The sequence below is a fragment of the Leucopleurus acutus genome (assembly GCF_964270905.1).
Source record: "Leucopleurus acutus genome assembly, chromosome: 2".
NCBI classification, from domain to species: Eukaryota; Metazoa; Chordata; class Mammalia; order Artiodactyla; family Delphinidae; genus Leucopleurus; species Leucopleurus acutus.
The window spans coordinates 174341375-174365554 of NC_139143.1; the positions used below are offsets into that span (position 1 = coordinate 174341375).

Here is a 24180-nt window from a genome sequence, read left to right on the forward strand (position 1 = left end):
AAAATAAATAGCAGCTATTACTTCTATAATAAATTATGACAGCTTTCAAGATCTCAAAACAAAAGTATTTATTAGAGGAGGGATAAAGTTAGCATGGTAGAGAAGAAAGAACCAAAGACCGAATAAAAAAGGACCTGGTTAAAGTCCCAAATTGAACAGTTCTGCCATTCACCAGCTATGTGACTACGTAAATCACAACCTCTTTGGGTCTAGATTTCCTCATTTGTACTATGGCTATAAGACTGGCTCTGCCTGTAAAGATCAAATCAAATAATGGGTGTGACAGTGAACTTTATGCAAGTGATGAAATTGCAGTTTTAAACTCTATTTGAGTCTGATGGTTCAAAACTGGTTATCTAGCATTAACTGGTAATAAGAAATCTGATTAATATAGAGGTATGTAAGTAAAGTGAAACCAGGCATATGTTTACCAATTTTCCTTAATATTAATGACTAGCGAATAGTCTTTCTTGTTTCTGCTAAAAGGCTATAAAGATTTTTTTTTTATAGATGATAAAACTATTTTCAGGATTAACTGCTGAGATAAAGCACAATCATGTTAGGTCCTTACTCCAAGTGAAAGTAAATTTGAGAAGAAACTTTAATGCCCCTAACAGATCAGTAGACGTCAAATAAATGGACAAGTTGTACGCACTGAAGTGACTCACTTAGAAGTTGTTACCAAGTCAGCAACCAGATAGAATCTAAGATTCTTCAACTTCAATTCCTCACTGGCACTCTAAGGTCTCAGGTGTTTCATCTGACCCACAAAGGCTCATTTTTACAGATGCTTCGCAGAAACTTAACATTTCAAGAACTGCAGTGTGAGAAAAATGAAACTGAATAAGCAATGGCTAAAATTTTCAGGGCATCTTTGGTTTTTTTCATAAAAGGTCTTCAATAAATATTCAAGAATTCATTCAAATTCATTCAAATGTTTCCCCTAAGTGATATCTAGGAAAAACAAAATGCATAGAATTCATGCCTTGAGATGAGAGCATGAATATTCTCCAATATTTTGGGGGCTTTTTATTTTCACCACTACTTACCAGAGTAAGTTTGTTTCTAGATGAAGAAAAGGAAATATATAAAGAGAAAAAACTAGGGGGGACCTTCAAGATGGCAGAGGAGTGAGACGTGGAGATCACCTTCCTCCCCACAAACACATCAAAAATACTTCTACAAGTGGAACAACTCCTAAAGAACACTCACTGAACGCTAGCAGAAGACCTCAGACTTCCCAAAAGGCAAGAAAATACCCACGTACCTGCGTAGGGCAAAAAAAAAGAAAAAACAGAGACAAAAGACTAGGGATGGGACCTGCACCTCTGGGACGGAGCTGTGAAGGAGGAAAACTCTCCACACCCTAGGAAGCCCCTTCACTGGTGGAAACAAGGGGTAGGCGGGGGTGGGGGGTGGGGGGTGGGGGGAAGCTTTGAAGCCACGGAGGAGCACAGCAACAGGGGTGCAGAGGGCAAAGCAGAGAGATTCCCGCACAGAGGATCGGGGCCAACCAGCTCTCACCAGCCTGAGAGGCTTGTCTGCTCACCCGCCGGGGCGGGTGGGGGCTGGGAGCTGAGGCTCGGGCTTCGGAGGTCGGATTCCAGGAAGAGGACTGGGGTTGGCTGCGTGAACACAGCCTGAAGGGGGCTAGTGTGCCACAGCTAGCCGGGAGGGAGTCCGGGAAAAAGTCTGGACCTGCCGAAGAGGCAAGAGACCATTGTTTCGGGGTGCGGAAGGAGAAGGGATTCCTTTCCCGTGTGCCCACAGTAGGCAGAGCACACCTAAGTGAGCTCCAGAGACAGGCGCGAGCCATGGCTATCAGCTCGGACCCCTGAGACGGGCATGAAACGCTAAGGCTGCTGCCACTGCCAACAAGAATCCTGTGTGCAAGCACAGGTCACTATCCATACCACAGCCCCCGGAGCCTGTGCAGCACGCCACTGCCAGGGTCCCGTGATCCAGGCACAACTTCCCCGGGAGAACACACGGTGCCTCAGGCTGTTGCAACATTACGCCGGCCTCTGCCGCCACAGGCTCGCCCTGCATTCCAGTTATGACTACCGTACCCCTCCCTCTCCCTGGCACGAGTGAGCCAGAGCCCCCTAATAAGCCGCTGCTTTAACCCTCTCCTGTCTGGGCAGGGAACAGATGCCTGAGGGCAACGTACATGCAGAGGCGGGGCCAAAACCAAAGCTGAACCCCAGGAGTTGGGCAAACAAAGAGGAGAAAGGGAAATCTCTCCGTGCAGCCTCAGGAGCCGCGGATTAAATCCCCACAGTCAACCTGAGGTACCCTGCATCTGTGGAACACCTGAATGGACAACGCATCGTCCCAAAATTGAGGCGGTGGACTTTAGGAGCAACTGTAGACTTGGGGTTTGCTGTCTGTGGCTGATTTGTTTCTGATATTTATGTTTATCTTAGTTTAGTTTTTAGCACTTGTTATCATTGGTGTATTTGTTTACTGGTTTGGTCGCTCTCTTTTTTTTTTAATTTTTTTTTATGTTAATAATTTATTTTTCTTTCTTGTTTTCTCCCTTTTCTTCTGAGCTGTGTGGCTGACAGGGTCTTGGTGCTCCAGCCTGGTATCAGGCCTGAGCCTCTGAGGTGTGAGAGCCGACTTCAGGAAACTGGACCAACAGAAACCTCCTGGCCCCACGTAATATCAATCTGCAAGAGCTCTCCCAGAGATCTCCATCACAACGCTAAGACCCAGCTCCACCCAACGGCCAGCAAGCTCCAGTGCTGGATGCCCCATGCCAAACAACTAGTAAGACAGGAACGCAACCCCACCCATTAGCAGAGAGGCTGCCTAAATTAATACTAAGTTAACAGACACTTCAACACCAGACGCAGCCCTGCCCACCAGAGAGACAAGATCTAGCCCCACCCACCAGAACACAGGCACCAGTCCCCTCCACCAGGAAGCCTACATAAGCCACTGAAACAACCTCACCCACTGGGGGCAGACACCAAAAACAACGGGAACTACGAACCTGCAGCCTGCGAAAAGGAGACCCCAAACAGAGTAAGTTAAACAAAATGAGAAGACAGAGAAATATGCAGCAGATGAAGGAGCAAGGTAAACACCCACCAGACCAAACAAATGAAGGGAAATAGGCAGTCTACCTGAAAAAGAATTCAGAGTAATGATAGTAAAGATGATGCAAAATCTTGGAAATAGAATGGAGAAAATACAAGAAACGTTTAACAAGGACCTAGAAGAACTAAAGAGCAAACAAACGATGAACAACACAATAAATGAAATTAAAATATCTCTAGAAAGAATCAATAGCAGAATAACTGAGGCAAAAGAACAATAAGTGACCTGGAAGATAAAACAGTGGAAATAACCACCGCAGAGCAGAATAAAGAAAAAAGGATGAAAAGAATTGAGGACAGTCTCAGAGACCTCTGGGATAACATTAAACACACCAACATTCGAATTATAGGGGTCCCAGAAGAAGAGAAAAAGAAAGGGACTGAGAAAATACGTGAAGAGATTATAGTTGAAAACTTCCCTAATATGAGAAAATAAATAGTCAATCAAGTCCAGGAAGCACAGAGAGTCCCATACAGGATAAACCCAAGGAGAAACATGCGAAGACACATATTAATCAAACTATCAAAAATTAAATACAAAGAAAAAATATTGGGCTTCCCTGGTGGCACAGTGGTTGAGAGTCTGCCTGTCGATGCAGGGGACACGGGTTCGAGCCCTGGTCTGGGAGGATCCCACATGCCATGGAGCAACTGGGCCTGTGAGCCACAACTACTGAGCCTGCACATCTGGAGACTGTGCTCCGCAATGAGAGGCCGCGATAGTGAGAGGCCCGTGCACTGCGATGAAGAGTGGCCCCTGCTCGCCGCAACTGGAGAAAGCCCTCGCACAGAAACGAAGACCCAACACAGCCATAAATAAATAAATAAATAAATAAATAAATTTTAAAAAAGAAAAAAATATTAAAAGCAGCAAGGCAAAAGCAACAAATAACATACAAGGGAATCCCCATAAGGTTAACACATGATCTTTCAGCAGAAACTCTATAAGCCAGAAGGGAGTGGCAGGGCATATTTAAAGTGATGAAAGGGCAAAACCTACAACCAAGATTACTCTACCCAGCAAGGATCTCATTCAGATTTGACAGAAAAATTAAAAACTTTACAGACAAGCAAAACTTAAGAGAATTCAACATCACCAAACTAGCTTTACAACAAATGCTAAAGGAACTTCTCTAGGCAGGAAACACAAGAGGAGAAGAAGACCTCCAAAAACAAACCCAAAACAATTAAGAAAATGGTAATAGGAACATACATATCGATAATTACCTTAAATGTAAATGGATTAAATGCTCCAACCAAAAGACACAGACTGGCTGAATGAATACAAAAGCAAGACCTGTATATATGCTGTCTACAAGAGACCCACTTCAGACCTAGGGACACATACAGACTGAAAGTGAGGGGATGGAAAAAGATATTCCATGCAAATGGAAATCAAAAGAAAGCTGGAGTAGCAATTCTCGTATCAGACAAAATAGACTTTAAAATAAAGACTACTATAAGGGATCCATCCAAGAAGATGATTGCAAATATTTATGCACCCAACATATAGGAGCACCTCAATACATAAGGCAAATGCTAACAGCCATAAAAGGGGAAATCAACAGCAACACAATAATAGTAGGGGACTTTAACACCCCACTTTCACCAATGGACAGATCATCCAAAATGAAAATAAGGAAACACAAGCTTTAAATGACACATTAGACAAGATGGACTTAACTGATATTTATAGGATACTCCAACCAAAAACAATAGAATATACTTTCTTCTCAAGTGCTCATGGAACATTCTCCAGAATAGATCATATCTTGGGTCACAAATCAAGCCTTGGTAAATTTAACAAAACTGAAATCGTATCAAGTATCTTTTCCGACCACAACACTACGAGACTAGATATCAGTTACAGGAAAAAAACTGTAAAAAATTCAAACACATGGAAGCTAAACAATACACTAGTAAATAACCAGGAGATAACTGAAGAAATCAAAGAGGAAATCAAAAAATACCTAGAAACAAATGACAATGAAAACATGATGACCCAAAACCTATGGGATGCAGCAAAAGCAGTTCTAAGAGGGACATTTATAGCAATACAATCCTACCTCAAAAAACAAGAAACATCTCAAATAAACAACCTAACCTTATACCGAAAGCAATTAGAGAAAGAAGGACAAAAAATACCCCAAAGTTAGCAGAAGGAAAGAAATCATAAAGATCAAATCAGAAATAAATGAAAAAGAAATGAAGGAAACAACATCAAAGATCAATAAAACTAAAAGCTGGTTCTTTGAGAAGATAAACAAAATTGATAAACCATTAGCCAGACTCATCCAGAAAAAAAGGGAGAAGACTCAAATGAACAGAATTAGAAATGAAAAAGAAGTAACAGCTGACACTGCAGAAATACAAAGGATCATGAGAGATTACTACAAGCAGCTATATGCCAATAAAATGGACAACCTGGAAGAAACGGACAAATTCTTAGAAAAGCACAAGCTTCTGAGACTGAACCAGGAAGAAACAGAAAATATAAACAGACCAATCACAAGCAGTGAAATTGAAACTGTGATTAAAAATCTTCCAACAAACAAAAGCCCAGGACCAGATGGCTTCACAGGCAAATTCTATCAAACATTTAGAGAAGAGCTAACACCTATCCTTCTCAAACTCTTCCAAAATATATAGCAGAGGGAGGAACACTCCCAAACTCATTCTACGAGGCCACCATCACCCTGATACCAAAACCAGACAAAGAGGTCACAAAAAAAGAAAACTAGAGGCCAATATCGCTGATGAACATAGATGCAAAAATCCTCAACAAAATACTAGCAAACAGAATCCAACAGCACATTAAAAGGATCATACACCACGATCAAGTGGGGTTTATCCTAGGAATGCAAGGACACTTCAATATACACAATATACACCATATTAACAAGTTGAAGGATAAAAACCATATGATAATCTCAATAGATGAAGAAAAAGCTTTCAGCAAAATTCAACACCCATTTATGATAAAAACTCTCCAGAAAGTAGGCATAGAGGGAAGCTACCTCAACATAATATAGGCCATATATGACAAACCCACAGCCAACATCATTCTCAATGGTGAAAAACTGAAAGCATTTCCGCTAAGATTAGGAACAAGACAAGATTGCCTACTCTCACCACTATTATTCAACATAGTTTTGGAAGTTTTAGCTACAGCAGTCAGAGAAGAAAAAGAAATAAAAGGAAACCAAATCAGAAAAGAAGAATTAAAACTGTCACTGTTTGCAGATGACATGATACTATACACAAAGAATCCTAAAGATGCTACCAGAAAACTACTAGAGCTAATCAATGAATCTGGTAAAGTAGCAAGATACAAAATTAATGCACAGAAATCTCTTGCATTCCTATACACTAACAACGAAAAATCTGAAAGAGAAATTAAGGAAACACTCCCATTTACCACTGCAACAAAAAGAATAAAGTACCTAGGGATAAACCTACCTAAGGAGACAAAAGACCTGTATGCAGAAAACTATAAGACAATGATGAAAGAAATTAAACATTATACAAACAGATGGAGAGATATACCAAGTTCTTGGATTGGAAGAATCAACATTGTGAAAATGACTATACTACGAAAAGCAATCTACAGATTCAGTGCAATCCCTATCAAAGTAGCAATGGCATTTTTCACAGAACTAGAACAAAAAATTTCACAATTTGTATGGAAACACAAAAGACCCTGAATAGCCAAAACAATCTTGAGAAAGAAAAACGGAGCTGGAGGCATCAGGCTCCCTGACTTCAGACTATACTACAGAGCTACAGTAATCAAGACAATATGGTGCTGACACAAAAACAGAAATACAGATCAATGGAATGGGATAGAAAGCCCAGACATAAACCCACACACGTATGGTCACCTTACTTTTGATAAAGGAGGCAAGACTATACAATGGAGAAAAGACAGCCTCTTCAATAAGTGGTGTTGAGAAAACTGGACAGCTACATGTGAAAGAATGAAATCAGAACACTCCCTAACACCATACACAAAAATAAACTCAAAATGGATTAAAGACCTAAATGTAAGGCCAGACACTATCAAACTCTTAGAGGAAAACATAGGCAGAACACTCTATGACATAAATCACAGCAAGATCCTTTTTGACCCACCTCCTAGAGAAATGGAAATAAAAACAAAAATAAACAAATGGGACCTAATGAAACTTAAAAGCTTTTGCACAGCAAAGGAAACCAGAAACAAGACGAAAATAGGAGAAAATATTTGCAAACAAAGCAACTGACAAAGGATTAATCTCCAAAATACATAAGCAGCTCATGCAGCACAATTTCAAAGAAACAAACAACCCAATCCAAAAATGGGCAGAAGACCTAAACAGACATTTCTCTGTCAAAGATATGCAGATTGCCAACAAACACATGAAAGGATGTTCAACATCACTAATCATTAAAGAAATGCAAATCAAAACTACAATGAGGTACCACCTCACACTGGTCAGAATGGCCATCATTAAAAAATCTACAAACAATAAATGCTGGAGATGGTGTGGAGGAAAGAGAACCCTCTTGCACTGTTGGTGGGAATGTAAATTGACACAGTCCCCATGGAGAACAGTATGGAGGTTCCTAAAAAACTAAAAATAGAGCTACCATATGACCCAGCAATCCCCTACTGGGCATATACCCTGAGAAAACCATAATTCAAAAAGAGTCATGTACCACAATGTTCATTGCAGCACTATTTACAATAGCCAAGACATGGAAGCAACCTAAATGTCTATCAAGAGATGAATGGATAAAGAAGATGTGGCACATATATACAATGGATTATTACTCAGCCATAAAAAGAAACAAAATTGAGTTATCTGTAGTGAGGTGGATGGACCTAGAGACTGTCATACAGAGTGAATTAAGTCAGAAAGAGAAAAACAAATACCGTATGCTAACATATATAGGGAATCTTAAAAAAAAAAAAAATGGTTCTCATGAACCTAGGGGCAGGGCAGGAAAGGAATAAAGACAGAGATGTAGAGAATGGACTTGAGGACATGGGAAGGGGCAAGGGTAAGCTGGGATGAAGTGAGAGAGTAGCACTGACATATATACACTGCCAAATATAAAACAGATAGCTAGTGGGAAGCAGCAGCATAGTTCAGGGAGATCAGCTCAGTGCTTTGTGACCACCTAGAGGGGTGGCATAGGGAGGGTGGGAGGGAGACGCAAGAGGGAGGGGATATGGGGATATATGTATACATATAGATGATTCACTTTGTTATACAGCAGAAACTAACACAACATTGTAAAGCAACTATACTCCAATGAAGATGTTTAAAAATTTTTTTTAATTTTAAAAAAATTAAAAAACTGGATGGTGAATACTCATCAAAAAAAAAAAAGAAAAAACTGAAATAAGATACAGAAAGAAAGGGAAAGGCAGGAATGAAAAGGAGACATCTTATAGGAGCTAATACTTTAAGCAACTTAAGTGGCTTAATTGCAATTAAAATTTAATTCAGCACAAACAATTGGAGGCCCTCGGGCTGGTGGCCCGGTTCCAGCTGCTTGGTATAAAATGAGTACGGCACAGCCACAGGACACTGGAGCTGGTCCTTAAAAATGACCTATTGTAACTAGTTGACTCACTAAATGGAGAGAAAAAAAAATGAAGTATGTAGACTTACACGTTAATTGAGTTCCCTTTTAAAACTTTAAAGGTGTTGATTTTCAAGGCATAGAATTATTTCATACAAATCAAGAGAATGCTGGACACCAGATGGCAAATAAGCAAAAAAAGGTAACAACACAAATCTTTGGTTTCAGATCACTTTACTCCTATTAATTATCCTTCACTAGATTTGCTATATTCTGACTAATACTAAAGTCACTAACTGAATGACTGAATTGTGAACATCAAACCACACACACCAAGATCCCAGTTACTAAGTATTTTGTCTGTGTGTCCCGTTCAACCAGTTAAAGGATTTTATTTACTGTGATTAAATGTGGTATACTGCTGATCTCTGTCTACTTTTAGAACAAAATAGCACCCATGAAAAGGTATCAAATTCAGCTTTTATAATGTTCAACAGATTTTATTTATAGTTTATAAGCAGAGTTTATACTGACACCAGGTTTAGAAAACCTTTCACTAACAATCCATTTTTCTATTTCAGCTCTTAGTGGCCTCAACAGGATTTTTCAGCTTTGAAATTATCTTGAAAAAGAACATAAAGACATGTGGCAGTGGCAGTGAAATTCTGTCTGTCTCTGTCTCTATCTCTCTCTGTCTCTATCTCTCTCTGTCTCACACACACACACACACACACACAGGGTATGTATACATGTGATTCAAAATGCATTCCTGAGACCCATATCTTGAATTGTAGGACCATTCTAACAAGGTCTTCACGTAGCCCAAGTCAACTTTACAAAGGGGAAGAACAGAGTCTGTACTTTCCTGACTGACCAGCAGCAGGAAATGATTTCTCTAAAAGGCTGGCCTGTTCCACTCCACTTAGTCTCTCTGTATGTGTTATTCATGCTGCTGTGTACTGAAGATGTACCTGGAACTCAAAACTGATCTCTCAACTTGCTGAAGACTATTTTCAGAAGGGTAGAACCACAGAGACATGATAATGAAAGCAAATTACCTGAAGAATCTATTTGGAAATCAGATTTTGTTCTGAGTTTATAACTCCTTTTAAGATATACAGAACTATCAGTTTTATAGTTCTGCTGTAACATTTTAAACTATAACAAAATTGTTAAAGTTTAAACTATTATAATAATAATGCAAAACCTTACGCCATGATCATGGCAATTTACTTGTGGGTCTGACTCATACAATGTTACAAATGGTATGCTGACTTCTGAAGCAGAAGAAACTGGTGACACCACAAAGGATGAGACAGTTTCAATGTTTAAGGTGGGAATGGGAAAAATGAAAACAAATATTTCCCAGACTTTTAAAGTGGTCTTCTCCAATTTATCTATTTTCTCAGAGAATATCATGGAGGAGGAATTTTATTCACTGGTAATATAGCAGATATCACTGCTTTTACAATAAAAAGCTTATTTCTTAAAGTTATCATTTCCACTCTCATTTCCCAAAACCAGAAGAGTTTACCATAACAACTATATAGCCACACTCAGCTATATCCAAGTCAATGTCTCAGTGTGTATATGTATGTGTGTCTGTCACTCTCTCTTATTACTTTTCTCACGCTTCCTTCTTTCTCTTCCCCCAGCCTACCTCTCAGGCTTATCTGTGCTCTAATGATGCTGATCTCTGATTTAAGAACTTCTGAGCATAATGAAGATAATGGAAGTCTTCAAATAAAGTTCTTGATCACTGCCATGAACCTGTCAGCCACAAAGGCCCTGTAACACCAGTGTGATAAAAATAATAAATTCTATTCAATAATAGGTCTGAAAATGGTCTGATAACAGTAGTGAAAAGTACCCTGGAACAGTGTTTAGCACGTAATAGACAATGAAGAAATGTTAGTTTATTTTTCCCTTCTTTCTTACTGAGATTAAAAATGAGGTAACTGACCTCCAAGAAGATGAGACAGCTTGCCCAGCGAAATCAGAGACAGGGCTCTCTCCACACAGAACCAGGTCTCTACCCCTAACACTTTCTGGTATGCCATGGTTGCTCCCCTTTTGATGACACATGATAACATCCTGAAATGTGTCCCATATTTTAATATTTTCACTTATATTTACCTGAAGCTTTTGTTCAAATGGCAGTTGATATAAACCTGAATTCCTGAAGCCTGGGAACTATTTTTTTTTTAATCAGGAAGTTCTGTAATACGACTGCAGCATAAACAAAAAATTAGGCTTAGAAATTACTCCCACAAAAGTATGAAGACAGCACTCGCAGGAAGCAATGGGAGGTTGTTCCAAGCCTCACAGGGGCATATGCATACCACCAGCATAGTCACTAACACCGACTGAGCTTCAAAGAGAACATGTTACACAGTGCCAGAACTAGAAACTGGCTTGTTCTTATGGATGAAATGTCATTTAACAATAATTTTTTCAGAGCAGAGAGTGGGCTTCTAAAAAGCTCTCAGTAGAGTTCTATTGCTCTCCGCCAGTTTGTTTTGGGATCAGTACATTTCACCAAGAAATTAGGCAATTATCAGGAAAAGCAGGAAAATAAGCACTATAGGCACCAAATCTTTCTCCCCCACAGCTTTCTAAAAACAATCATATTTAAAGTTTTAAAGTTAAGAATATATTATGAAAGGTACTTTTTACTACAGCATGTTTTAGTCCTCTGTGACAACTTTATTTATACTGTTTTTTTTTTTTGAGCCAACGTTCATTCTCTTGGGGTACCTTCTCTTTGAAATCTTACTTAAGACTATATATATAAGCATGTAAACTCACAGAAAAGGTCTGGAAGAATGGTAAAGAGCAAACCTAAATGCAATTATCTCTGTGAAGGGGAACCTGATGACCAAGGTTAGGGATGAAGGGGACTCATTATCATGTACTACTTGTACACTTTTAATTGACCTTAAGAAGGATTTTTTTATATGTACTGTAGACCTAAGACTTTTAAAGAAAGCTAAAGAATATAGGCTCCAGTAATAAGTGTTCTCTGTAGATTTTACACAAAGCTCTAGGAAATAAACACACGTCTTCTTTGAGTAGCAAATTTTCTAATTAGGAGGCCCTGAATCTTTCATCCTACTTCCCATGTGTCACCTTCTACATGTAGGGCACATTACTCCTAAACATATACAAATCCCCAAATATCAATCAACTTCCAAGAATAACGCCATCAAAACTTTGTAAACGAAAAGTGAAACAGATGACTTAGAAACAGCCGTTATGAGTTCACTTCCTTTTCTGAACCAGATTCCCACCGTTTATGGTTCTATTACTGGTGTGCACCACAATCAAGCACTGTATTGAGCTGTTCAAAGAAGGCTTTTTCAAAGCATGTTAGTCAACTCACTTGCTCCAAGCCAAAAATGGAATAGGAGAAATCCAAGTATTTTAAGACACACTAAGGGTGTGTTCTTGGCGGCACGGTCTATTTTTAGGAGTTATATTGGGAAACTCCCTTTGTGAATGCATGTAGGAAAAAAACAGTAATAGAAGGGTAACTATATAAATTATTTCATTCTTACAATAGCTCTGTCCAATATGAGCTAGGTATGTCTTCAACTGAGCCTGTAGTTCTTACAATTCCCAAAGGCTTATTTCTACATTCATATATATAACCAAAGGGGTTCCTGGAAGACTTTATGGCTTATTTTCAATAAATAGATTTTAAGTCTGCAAAATCTCAATTAAGTGAAGTAAAAAATAAATTTTAAGGAACTGACAGGGGTCCCAGAGAATGCTAACCTAGAACAGGGAATGGGATTACAGCTGTCAGGTAATTCTCACATTGTGATGCCCAGAAGGAGAATGTTCATGAATTCTGCTCCCCATCCAGTGATAGCCTGTCATTATTTTTTCTTGGACACTGCACATGTCTAATAAGCTTAAAAAATAAGTAGCAAAGCATTTTTTGCTTTGTGGCATTTGTGTCAAGAGGAATACATTTCCACTGCCAAATCCCAGATTTTCTATTGGTAAAAATGTTCTCAACCCTTGGTTTAAATCTTTTTTTTTTTTTAAGTATGAACGTTCTTCGCCTCAGACCTGTTTGCTAAGGGAGAATAGAAGTTACTGAGTAAAAAAAGCTTACTGCTCTCAGGGCTCTTCTCAGCCCTCTCCACTTTGGTCTGTAGAGAGAAAGTCAGAAACAACCCTTCACCTAGCAAGAACAGTCACAGGGCCATAGATAACTACTCTTATTCTATAATTGTATTTAACCAAATATGGCTAAAATCATATTACAGAAAACTCCTATTATGCTTTGAAAAGTAGATGAAATGAAAAAGACCACAGCAGTAGTCAGCCTCCAAAAATCCCACTCTTGGTTTTAAAGATCCAGATTGTATAGGCCATGTGTCTACGAGCACATTTGAGAAGTCGTCTGCTTAGAAAGTTCTGCATAGTTACATGTTTATCTGTAAAGTCAAAGATTTCACTGCTTCTACCCTAAAACAGCTCCTGGTGCTGCTCTTGATATTATAAGGTAAACATACAATAAGCTCCTAAAAAGACTGAGAGGCCACAAGCAATATACTTACATTGTGAATTATCCATAATACTTATACAAGTTAAATGTGCCCATAAATCAGCTGAACTTTAATACATTTCTTTATAGAACATATGCAAGCAAAGTGACGGATGAGGAGAGGATCAAACTGAGAACATCAAGTTGATCCCCAACTACAACCAAATCTTACCTTTTCAGGTCAACAGTTGTGACACTAAACACAACTCCTTTGAGCCAAAGAATCATGAAGAGCCTCTGGGAAAAGGGGCAGTTTCCTATGCTTTCACCATCACTGCCAGCCTGGAAACAGAAATAAACATTAAAAAACAAGGCCAAAGTGATGATACACAAAACAGTAGACCTTTTCCTGAATTTTAGTCAAGGGGACAGGAAAAGTTGCATTGTGGAAGGAAGAAATTCAGGTCTTTCATTTGCCTCTTTCTCTTTTTTTTGTTTTGGCCACACTGCACGGCTTGCAGGATCTTAATTCCCTGACCAGGGATTGAACCCAGGCCCTCGGAAGTGAAAGCACAGAGTCCTAACCACTGGACCACCAGGGAATTCCCGCCTCTTTTTCTTAAAAATGGCCAGTCTAATATAGCGCTGTCCAAGAGAGCTATCTGCAATGATAGAAATTATCTGAATTATCACTGTCCAATACAGTAGTTATTTGTGATATATGGCTAATGAGTACTTAAAATGTGGCTAGTTCAAATGAACTGAATTTTATTTACTTTTAATTAATTTATATTTAAACAGCCACACGTGGCTAATGGCAACCTTATTGGACAGCACAGGTCCAATCAATCCCTAGGGGGTACATATATCCTTGCGTCAGGGCAAAGACTATCATAGGTTTTATGAAACTTAAGTCATTTCTTGTTCTATGAAACAGTATTCTTTACAGGGCAACATGAAAAGGGAAACGTGTGCCTCTTTCCAAAGGGTAAAGTAACTACCAACCTCCCCCACATTAAGCAAAATTATTCATGGGACTTCCCTGGTGGTCCAGTGGTTAAGACTCCACACTCCCAAGGCAGGGGGCCTGGCTTCTATCCCTGGTCAGGGAACTAGATCCCGTACGCTGCACTAAGAGCCCACATGCTGCAACTAAAAGATCCCGTATGTCACAACTAAGGCACAGTGCAGCCAAACAAATAAATAAATATTTTTTTAAAAATTATTCATTATAAAAATCCCATACCTTGTTTACACATTCCTTCAGGGAACAAGAAAATAACAAAAGGTATCTTTATAATAAGTTATTTGTAATCCTACTTAATAAATGAAGCAGTTGACTTCCCTGAGCTCTACGATAACACAATTTTCCTAAAAATTAGAGTGGGACAAATCTTGAATTCCATCAAGTATGCCCCCCAAGTTTAAAAAGGAGGGAAGGGGGAGGAGGAAATGAAAGAGCGAGCAAGCAGGCTGGAAGAGAACATTCTGACACTCACTAGCAGCCAACACAGCCCTCTTCACCATAAAGTCTATGAATAGAGCCAGAAACTAACTTTCAACAAGTCACTCAAAGATGCTGGTAGAAGTACTGTTTATTATCCTGAAGTAAGTCTCAAAAACTTCAGAAGGCATTTCAGTAAAATGCTACATTAGTAAAGTCATTAATTCCTAAACGAGCAGGGAAATGGAGGGGAGTTAAAAAAAATAAAAGCAGTTACCTGATTAAATATAATACAGGGGACTCCCCTGGTGGCGCAGAGGTTGGGAATCCACCTGCCAATGCAGGGGACACAGGTTCGAGCCCTGGTCCAGGAAGATCCCATATGCTGCGGAGCAACTAAGCCCATGCACCACAACTACTGAGCCCGCGTGCCACAACTACTGAAGCCCACGTACCCTAGAGCCCCTGCTCCACAACAAGAGAAGCCACCAAAATGAGAAGGCTGCACACTGCACCGAAGAGTAACCCCTGCTCGCCACAACTACAGAAAGCCCATGTGCAGCAACAAAGACCCAACGCAGCCAAAAATAAATAAATAAATAAATAACTTAGCATGTGTACTCCTCAGGATAAATCTGGAAAACGCCTTTGTATTAACTGCTCTCCTAAAACTCATGACAATTCAAATAAGAAGTACTGCCATGATTAAGTTTTTCCAAAGTCATAACAGCACCAGAAAATTGGCGGCTACTAGCCAGATGATGTTTTCATAAAGTAGAGTGAAACTGTGGAAAAACTCGGATGTCCAGTAGTCATAAATCAAAAACTCCCTCCTTTAATCCAAGTTGTACTAATAAAATTCCATTTCAACAAAGTTAAAGAATCAAAATTACTCTCTTCAGTATGAATTACAATAAATACAACCTATTGGTACAACTGACTGAGGAGGTGAGGAGGATATTATGGTATAATGGAAAGCATACTACACTGGGAATCAGGGTATCTTATTCTGCATCCAGTTTTTATTAATGTTAAAAATGAACACATAGCATCTAAAAAAAGTATGCTTTTTTTTACTGCTTCTAACAGTAACATATACACTCATTTAAAACTTTTTTTATTAAATGAAATTCTTTAAATTCTATACTGCTTTAAAATTTTCAAAAAATTTCACACACATGATTTCATATAATCCCAAAATAACCCTTTTTTACTCCTACCACTCTATTGCCCCTTCCCCCTCCACTAGTAACCACTAGTTCGTGCTCTATATCTATGAGTCTGCTTCTTCTGTTTTATTCACTAGTTTGTTGCATTTTTTAGATTCCACATATAAGTGATATCATACAGTATTTGTCTTTCTCTGTCTGACTTATTTCACTTAGCATAATGCCCTCCAAGTCCATCCATGTTGCTGCAAATGGCAAAATTTCAACCTTTTTTATGGCTCAGTAGTATTCCATTGTATACATATACCACATCTTCTTTATCCATTCATCTGTTGATGGGCACTTAGGTTATTTCCATACCATCACAATTGTAAATAATGCTGCTATGACCATTAAGGTGCATGTATCTTTTTGAATTAGTGTTTTTGTGCTTTTTCAGATATACATCCAGGAATGGGACTCCTGGGTCATATAGTAGTCCAATTTTTAGTTTTGGGGGAAACTTTCATACTGCTTTCCACAGTGACTGCACCAATTTACATTCCCACCAATAGTGTCCAAGGGTTCCCTTTTCTCCACATCCTTGCCAACATCTGCAATTTGCATTCTTGATGATCGCCATTCTGACCAGTGTAAGGTGATATCTCATTGTGGTTTTCATTTGCATTTCCCTGATTATTAGTGATGTTGAGCATCTTTTCATGTGCCTATTGGCCATCTGCATTCCCTCTTTGGAAAAATGTCTATTCAGTTCTTCAGCCCATTTTTTAATCTGATTGTTTTTTAATGTTGAGTTGTATGAGCTGGTTATATATTTTGTATATTAATGGATATTAACCCCTTATCGGTCATATCATTTGCAAATGTCTTCTTCCATTCAATAGGTTGTGTTTTCATTTTGTCATTGGTTTCCTTCACTGTGCAAAAGCTTTAAGTTTCATTAGGTCCCGTTTGTTTATTTTGCTTTTGTTTCCTTTGCTTTAGTAGACGGATCCAAACAAATATTGCTGCAATTTATGTCAAAGAGTGTTCTATGTCACTTTTAAGTTAATCTATATCAAAGGAAGCCGTTTTATAAATTTAGACAGCTAATTTAGATAGAATCCATGCTAAAGGTAAAACTTTAAAACCTCATTTATCTATGTTTTCCTCTAGGAGTTTTATAGTATCTGGTCTTACATTTAAGGTTTCTAATCAATTTGAGTTTATTTTTGTGTATGGTATTAGAGAATATTCTAATTTCATTCTTTTACATGTGGCTCCAGTTTTCCCAACACTATTTATTGAAGAGACTGTCTTTTCTCCATCGTATATTCTTGTCTCCTTTGTCGTAGACTAATTGACCATAGGTGCGTGGGTTTATTTCTGGGATTTCTATCCTGTTCCATTGAACTATAAGTTTGTTTTTGTGCCAATACCATACGGTTTTGATTATTATAGCTTTGTAGTATAGTCTGAGGTCAGGGAGCATGATTTCTCCCCCTCTGTTCTTCTCTCCAAGATTGTTTTGGCTACTTGGGGTCTTTTGTGTTTTCATACAATTTTTTAAATTATTTGTTCAGTTCTGTGGAAAATGCCATTGGTATTTTGATAGGGATTGCACTGATCTGTAGATTGCCTTGGGTGTTACGGTCATTTTAACAATATTAATTCTTCCAGTCCAAGAACATGGTACATCTTTCCATCTGTTTCTGTTGTCTTCAATGTCTTTCATCAGTGTTTTATAGTTTTCTGAGTATAGGTCTTTTACCTCTATTCTTTTTAAAATAAAAACTGAAACACTACAGAAAGTCAGAGTTCCCCTACCCTTGAACCATTCACTAGTTATTCTTCTAGATTTTTATTTTCTATGTACACACTACTTTTTTCTTTTAAACGTGTGATCACACTATACAGCTTTTTAAAATATTTTATTCCCAAACTAATATAATCAACCCTCTGGAGGCTGTAATGCCCCCACCAGGATGGTATCAGAGAAGGCCAAAGAGGGAGCCAGGCTTTAAACCCTGCCAGCCAGTAATGAGAAACCCCCCTTTTTCTTGGTCGGAAGAGAGGGAAGCAGAGGGGTGTCAGAGGAGGAGGCCTAGTAGAGTAGTCAGGACTTTCAACATCAACCAGCTGTAATGAGGCCACCTCGACTGGGGTGTCAGTGAACACATGGGGAGTTGGAACCCTCACCCCTGCCCAACAATAATGAGCAGGCTTCCCACCTTGGGTATCAATGGAGGCCGAGTGGGGCACCTGGACTTCTATCTCCACTTGGATGGCTATGTCCATCTGGCTTCTCCTTCCCACTGCCATTCTTCTCTCCCATCCCCCTCCAGAGCAATGTCAGAGAAGTCTTATTTGAGTGTCAGAGAAGTTTAAACAGAAGGTTTAAACAAGATCCAGAGTTTCACAACATAATAAGAAAATGTTCAGGTTTCAACTGAAAATCCCTTGTCATACCAAGAACCATATCAAACTGAATGAAAAAATGCAATCAAAAGATGTCAACATCAAGATGACATAAATGTTAGAATTAGCTGACAAAGATCTTAAAGCAGCCATGATAAAAATGCTTCAATGAGCAATTATGAACAGCTTAAAATAAACATAAAAATAGCCTCAGCAAGGAAATTCAAGATGCAAAGAAGAACCAGAAATTTAAGAACTGAAAAATACAATAACTGAAATAAAAAGCTCAGAGGGTGGGCTCAACAGCCAATGGAGAGGACAGAGGAAAGAATTGGTGAACTGAAAAACAGAATAATAAAAATTACCCAATCTGAACAACAGAAAGAAGATAGAAAATTTAATACTTCTTATATATTTCCATATTTTAATGTCATCTAATGGTCATTTTTGAAGGCTTCACTGTATGCTATTGACCCAACAATTTCATGTCTAGAAATTTATTCTATAGAAACACTTATACAGATGTCCAAGGATACAAGAGGAAGGAAAAATAAAGTGTTGTTTATAATAGCAAAACACTGGGGATCTCCCAATGCCCATCAGTAAAGGATTTGTTAAATGATATCACACCACCAGAGGGTGGAGTCAGGGCTAACCCATTCGGCCTTCGCTGGCATGGGTGGAAAACAGGACCATATTTTTTCCTGTGGTGTTTGGAATAGAGCAGCTATTGTCTGAAAGTTTTCTGTCCTGCTTAGGCTGCCCCTTTTCCTGGTTTTTTGGCTAGAGAGAGCAGCCTTTTGTCAGAGTTTTTGTTGTTGTTGTTTCTGTCTACAATTGTTGGGAGTTTCTGGGTTGCTGGGTTCTATAGTGCCAAGTCTGGGATGTATGAAGCAAAAACCCAGGAAACTCACCACCACCATCTAATCCATCTTCCCAGAAGTGGAGGTTTCTCAGATATATTAAATTTGAAAAGCAAAATTAATACAATGGATTATTACTAAACCATAAAAAAGAATGAAATAATGCCATTTGCAGCAACATGGATAGACCTAGAGATTATCATGATAAGCAAAATAAGTCAGAAAGAGAAAGACAAATACCATATGATATCGCTTATATGTAAAACCTGAAACACAACACAAATGAACACATCTATGAAACAGAAACAGGCTCACATAGAGAACAAACTTCCGGTTGCCAAGGCGGGGTGGGGGGGAGGGAAGGAGTGGGAATTAGCAGATGCAAACTGTTATATATAGGATGGATAAACAACAAGGTCCTACTATACAGCACAGGGAACTATATTCAATATCCTGTGATAAACCATAATGGAAAAGAACATGAAAAAGAATATATACATGTATAACAATAATTTTGCTGTACAGCAGAAATTAACATAACATTGCAAATCAACTATATTTCTATAAAATTTACAAAAATTAAAAAACAAAATTAAAAATATATGAAAGGTGATATATATACATAAAATGGAATATTATTTGATAATAAAAAGCAATACATTACTGATACATGTTATAACTTGTATGAACTTTGAAAAATTATGCTAAATAAAAGGAACCAGTCACAAAAGGTCATATATTATATGATTCCATTTATACGAAATGTCCAAAATAGGCAAATCCACAGAGACATAAAGTTGATTAGCAGTTGCCTAGGGCTGGTAGAGGGGAGGAAAGAAAGGGGAGTTGGGAATGATTGCTAATGGGTAAAAGGTTTCTTTTTGGAGTGATAAAAATGTTCTAAAATTAGACTGTGGTGATGGTTGCATAACTTTGTGAATATACCAAAAAAACACTGAATTGTACACTTTAAATGGCTGAACTGAATAATATCTGAATTATATCTCAGTAAAGCTGTTTTTAAAATACATAGACTCAGGACTTCCCTGGTGGCACAGAATCTGCCCACCAACGCAGGGGACACGGGTTCAAGCCCTGGTCCAGAAAGATCCCACATGCCGCGCAGCAACTAAGCCCGTGCGCCGCGACTACTGAGCCTGTGCTCTAGAGACCATGAGCCACAACTACAGAGCCCGCGTGCCACAACTACTGAGACCGCATGCCACAACTACTGAAGTCCGTGCATCAGCCTGTGCTCCGCAACAAGAGAAGCCACCGCAACGAGAAGCCCGCGCACTGCAATGAAGAGTAGCCCCCGCTCGCCGCAACTAGAGAAAGCCTGCGCAGCAAAGAAGACCCAACTCAGCCAAAAATAAATAAATATATATATGTAATTTTTTTTAATCTTATAAAAAAATAAATAAAATACATAGACACAGATTACAAGTATAAATATCACATACCGGACACAATTTTAATTTGCAATACATAGTTTTTAAACTATAACTTCATATTACAGAAAACATACATGTCTATATTTCTTAAAAATTAGAAAATCCAAATAATCAAAGTAAAAACATGAACAATACCACTGACAGAAATAACCACCAATTCCAGACAAATAATGAATTTTAGCATTCATTTAGGTTTTGTTCTTACAAAAGGGGTAGTTTTGTTTAATTTGCTATCTAGGGTTCTTCTCATACACTCACTGTTCCACACCCTTCCCCTGCTCCACCTCTGTTGTAATTCTTGAATTGCCTAATACCAGTATTTATTCAGAAACTACTTGATTAACTCCTACATTGAAGAACAGGGGTCAGTGGTAGGTGCCATAAATATTTTAATGTTTTACTAATTCAAGGTTAAGGAACTGCTCACTTAGAAAACCCAGTTTAATCAGTTTTCAGAATAGTCAGATTTTAAAACACCCTAGAGGGGCTTTCCTGGTGGCGCAGTGGTTAAGAATCCGCCTGCCAATGCAGGGAACATGGGTTCGAGCCCTGGTCCCAGAAGACCCCACATGCCTGGAGCAACTAAGCCTGTGCACCATAACTACTGAGCCTGAGCTCTAGGGCCCGCGAGCCACAACTACTGAAGCCCACGCACCTAGAGCCTGCGCTCCGCAACAAGAGAACCCACCGCAATGAGAAGCCCATGCACCGCAACCAGAGAAGGCCCAAGTGCAGCAACAAAGACCCAACGCAGCCAAAAATAAATAACTAAATTAAAAAAAAAGAAAAACACCCTAGAAAGAGAGCTTTAACTTGGTCCTCTTTATTTCTTTGTGTTTAAGGGACTGGGGGTGAGGGATGACTATGACTAGGGGAAGGGAAAGAGAAGCTGGGACCTGAAGGTAAGAATGGACTCCTGACCATTAACTTATCAATATTTTCCTTGACATATTTTCAAGGGAATGTATGAGAACAGTGTGTAGCTGAAAGAATGAACTTTAAAACTTTAAGAGCTCACTTACCTTTAACGTGGTTTCTATCTAAATTAGCTGTCTAAATTCACAAAATGACTTCCTTTGATTTAGATTAACTTAAAAGTCACAAAACAACACAATAAATGGGCGAAGTCACCTGGCTTCTATTATCTATTTCTTCAGAGTTTTTGCTAAACATGCTGGAACCAAGGTTTAGAGTCTACACGTTTAATAAGCTGTTATCCTTCTACAGGGTCTGCAGAGTACGGAGGAAATAACAATGTTTAGATCAAGACATCTGGATTTGAATCCTGACTTCACTAAGTATTAGCTGTGTGACCTTTGGTAAAATACTTAACATTGTGAAACTTACGTGATATTATGAGGATCAAATCAGTTAAGGTACACACAGTTCCTGGCACATGGTAAGAGTTCAGTAAATGTTACCTGACGTTAAAGATACTTCATGCACAGAACTCAAGGCCTAACAACAGGTTCTTCAGTTCCAGCACTGTCATTAGAATCCCTAGGTTATACCATTTAGAAAATAAGAGAAGGGAATGAATCTAAGTATTTTCTACGTTAAGTTCTTCCAAATGACATATATTATGCCCTAATGCTTTAAGAAATATGGTCTATATAAAGTTTAAATAGTCCACTAAATGGAGTGAAGCAAAGATATCCTCTATTTGAGAAGGTGTCAAAAATCTCTGGCCATGTAAAGAATGTATCACTGTTTCCTGGCCATAACCATATCATAGAAATAATTCTATAAATAAAGCAAAGGATATGTAATGGAAGAATTACCGTATCCCAAGCTCTGCCTGGGATGTATTTTATGTAAATAAAAGACAGACAGCCAATGACAGGACACTGAAAGGACCTCAGTTGCTACCATTTTCTTGTTCAGTATCACCAATTCATGAAGTCTACTCTCCAGAAGACAGCCTGTGCAATTTAGAGAACTGATTAGTTCGAAATTACATAAGGATTAGATACCAGGCTTAGATGAAACTCCAGGGTAGGCTGTTAGAGTTCATATGAAACATTTACCATGTTGAAGATGAACTCTATACTCTCCCAAAACAAGCTCTTCACATGTGTTAATCTAGTTAATCCTTATATCCTCTCACTCAGCAGAGGATGGTGGTTAAGAGTTAAGAGCCAGACTCCCAGACAATTCCAGCACTTCCTAGCTGTGTAACTTTGAAAAAGTGATTTAACCTCTCTGGGCCTGTTTTTGTCTTCTATAAAATGGGAACAGTGACATGACCTACCTCACTGGATTGTTTGGAAGAACTGAATGAATTACTATATTAAAGGGCTCAGAACAGCACAATGCTCTAAAACAGGGGAACGGGGAGGGAACTGTGCATTGTATACACTTTCATACTTTTTGATATTTGTACCATGCACATGAATCTTTCATTTAACAACAAAAAAGCAAGCAATCAAAAACCTTCCCACCCTAAACATATGAAAATTAAGTAAAACACAAGTTATAGAATGAATGTGGAAAAGCCCTGAAAACGAAAGACACCTACATAGGAGCAGGATTCTAGAACTCTTAGGATACATAAAAATCCATAAGGAAATGGGTTTAAAACACAGATTACCAGGTCTCACCTCCAGACACTGATTCAGTATGTCTGTGGTAGGGTTCAGGAATCTGCAATTTTTAACAAGCTCTCCAAACAATTCTAATTCTGATGCGTTTGGTAGGCAGACCATATTTTGGTAAACACTGACATGGAGGAAAAACATGCCAAAAAAAAAAAAAAGACTGGAAAGATGTTTACTCCATGGTTAAACTCTGAATTCCTCATGATGCCTTCTGGACTCTGCTCTTTGTAAGCCAGCAACCTAGTCACCATTTGTTGGGGCCAGATTTGATAAATAACAGCCTCCTCTCATACTCTTAAGTAATGCCACACTATGCTACCTTGCCGCACACTTGGCAAAAGCCAAGTGACTTAAACCAAACTAGCCTAGAGCCCCTTAAAACCTAGACACTCAAATTCAAGAACACTCTCATTCCACAAAAACTAAGAAGCAGAGGCAAGTACCTTTTAGTGCAAAACAATATAGCATTAATGTTTCTTTATTTTTTTATTATTCTTTTTTTTTTTTTTTTTTTGCGGTACGCGGGCCTCTCATTGTTGTGGCCTCTCCCGTTGCGGAGCACAGGCTCCGGACGTGCAGGCTCAGAGGCCATGGCTCACCGGCCCAGCCGCTCGGCGGCATGTGGGATCTTCCCAGACCGGGGCACGAACCCGTGTCCTCTGCATCGGCAGGCGGACTCTCAACCACTGCGCCACCAGAGATGCCCCAGCTTATCTTAAGACCAAATACAATGTCAAGGACAATTATGATGACCCAGAGTCCTTTATAGATCAAGTCCTTTATGCTTGCTGCAGGATGGTTATATCTGGTTTTAGAAGAACAATTATAAATTTTAATTAGTTTATTATACTGTTAAGTGATTTGACTTGTCAAGAGAAAAAAAGAAAAGATACTGCTGTGATTTAGGGATGAGAACCAATACTTGACTTGAAATAGGCTGCATTTTCCACTGAGAAACTATATAACCATGGGTAAATCACTTAATCTCTTTGGGTCTTAGTTTCCTATTCTGGAAAGGGGAGGTTGGGGGGTATGGTGGAGACTGATTTACAGAGTTAATAACTGTTATGCTGTAATACAAGA

At 38.8% G+C, this 24180-nt stretch overlaps 1 protein-coding gene across 1 annotated transcript in view; it reads right to left on the reverse strand.

Moving 5' to 3' along the window:
- CLIC4 (chloride intracellular channel 4) overlaps positions 1-24180 on the reverse strand; it is an 83805-nt gene that overhangs the window by 29804 nt on the left and 29821 nt on the right. Inside the window, exon 2 of the mRNA XM_082833703.1 lies at positions 13406-13515. Coding sequence (XP_082689829.1) covers positions 13406-13515 — 110 coding nt within the window. The remainder of the gene's footprint in view (positions 1-13405; positions 13516-24180) is intronic.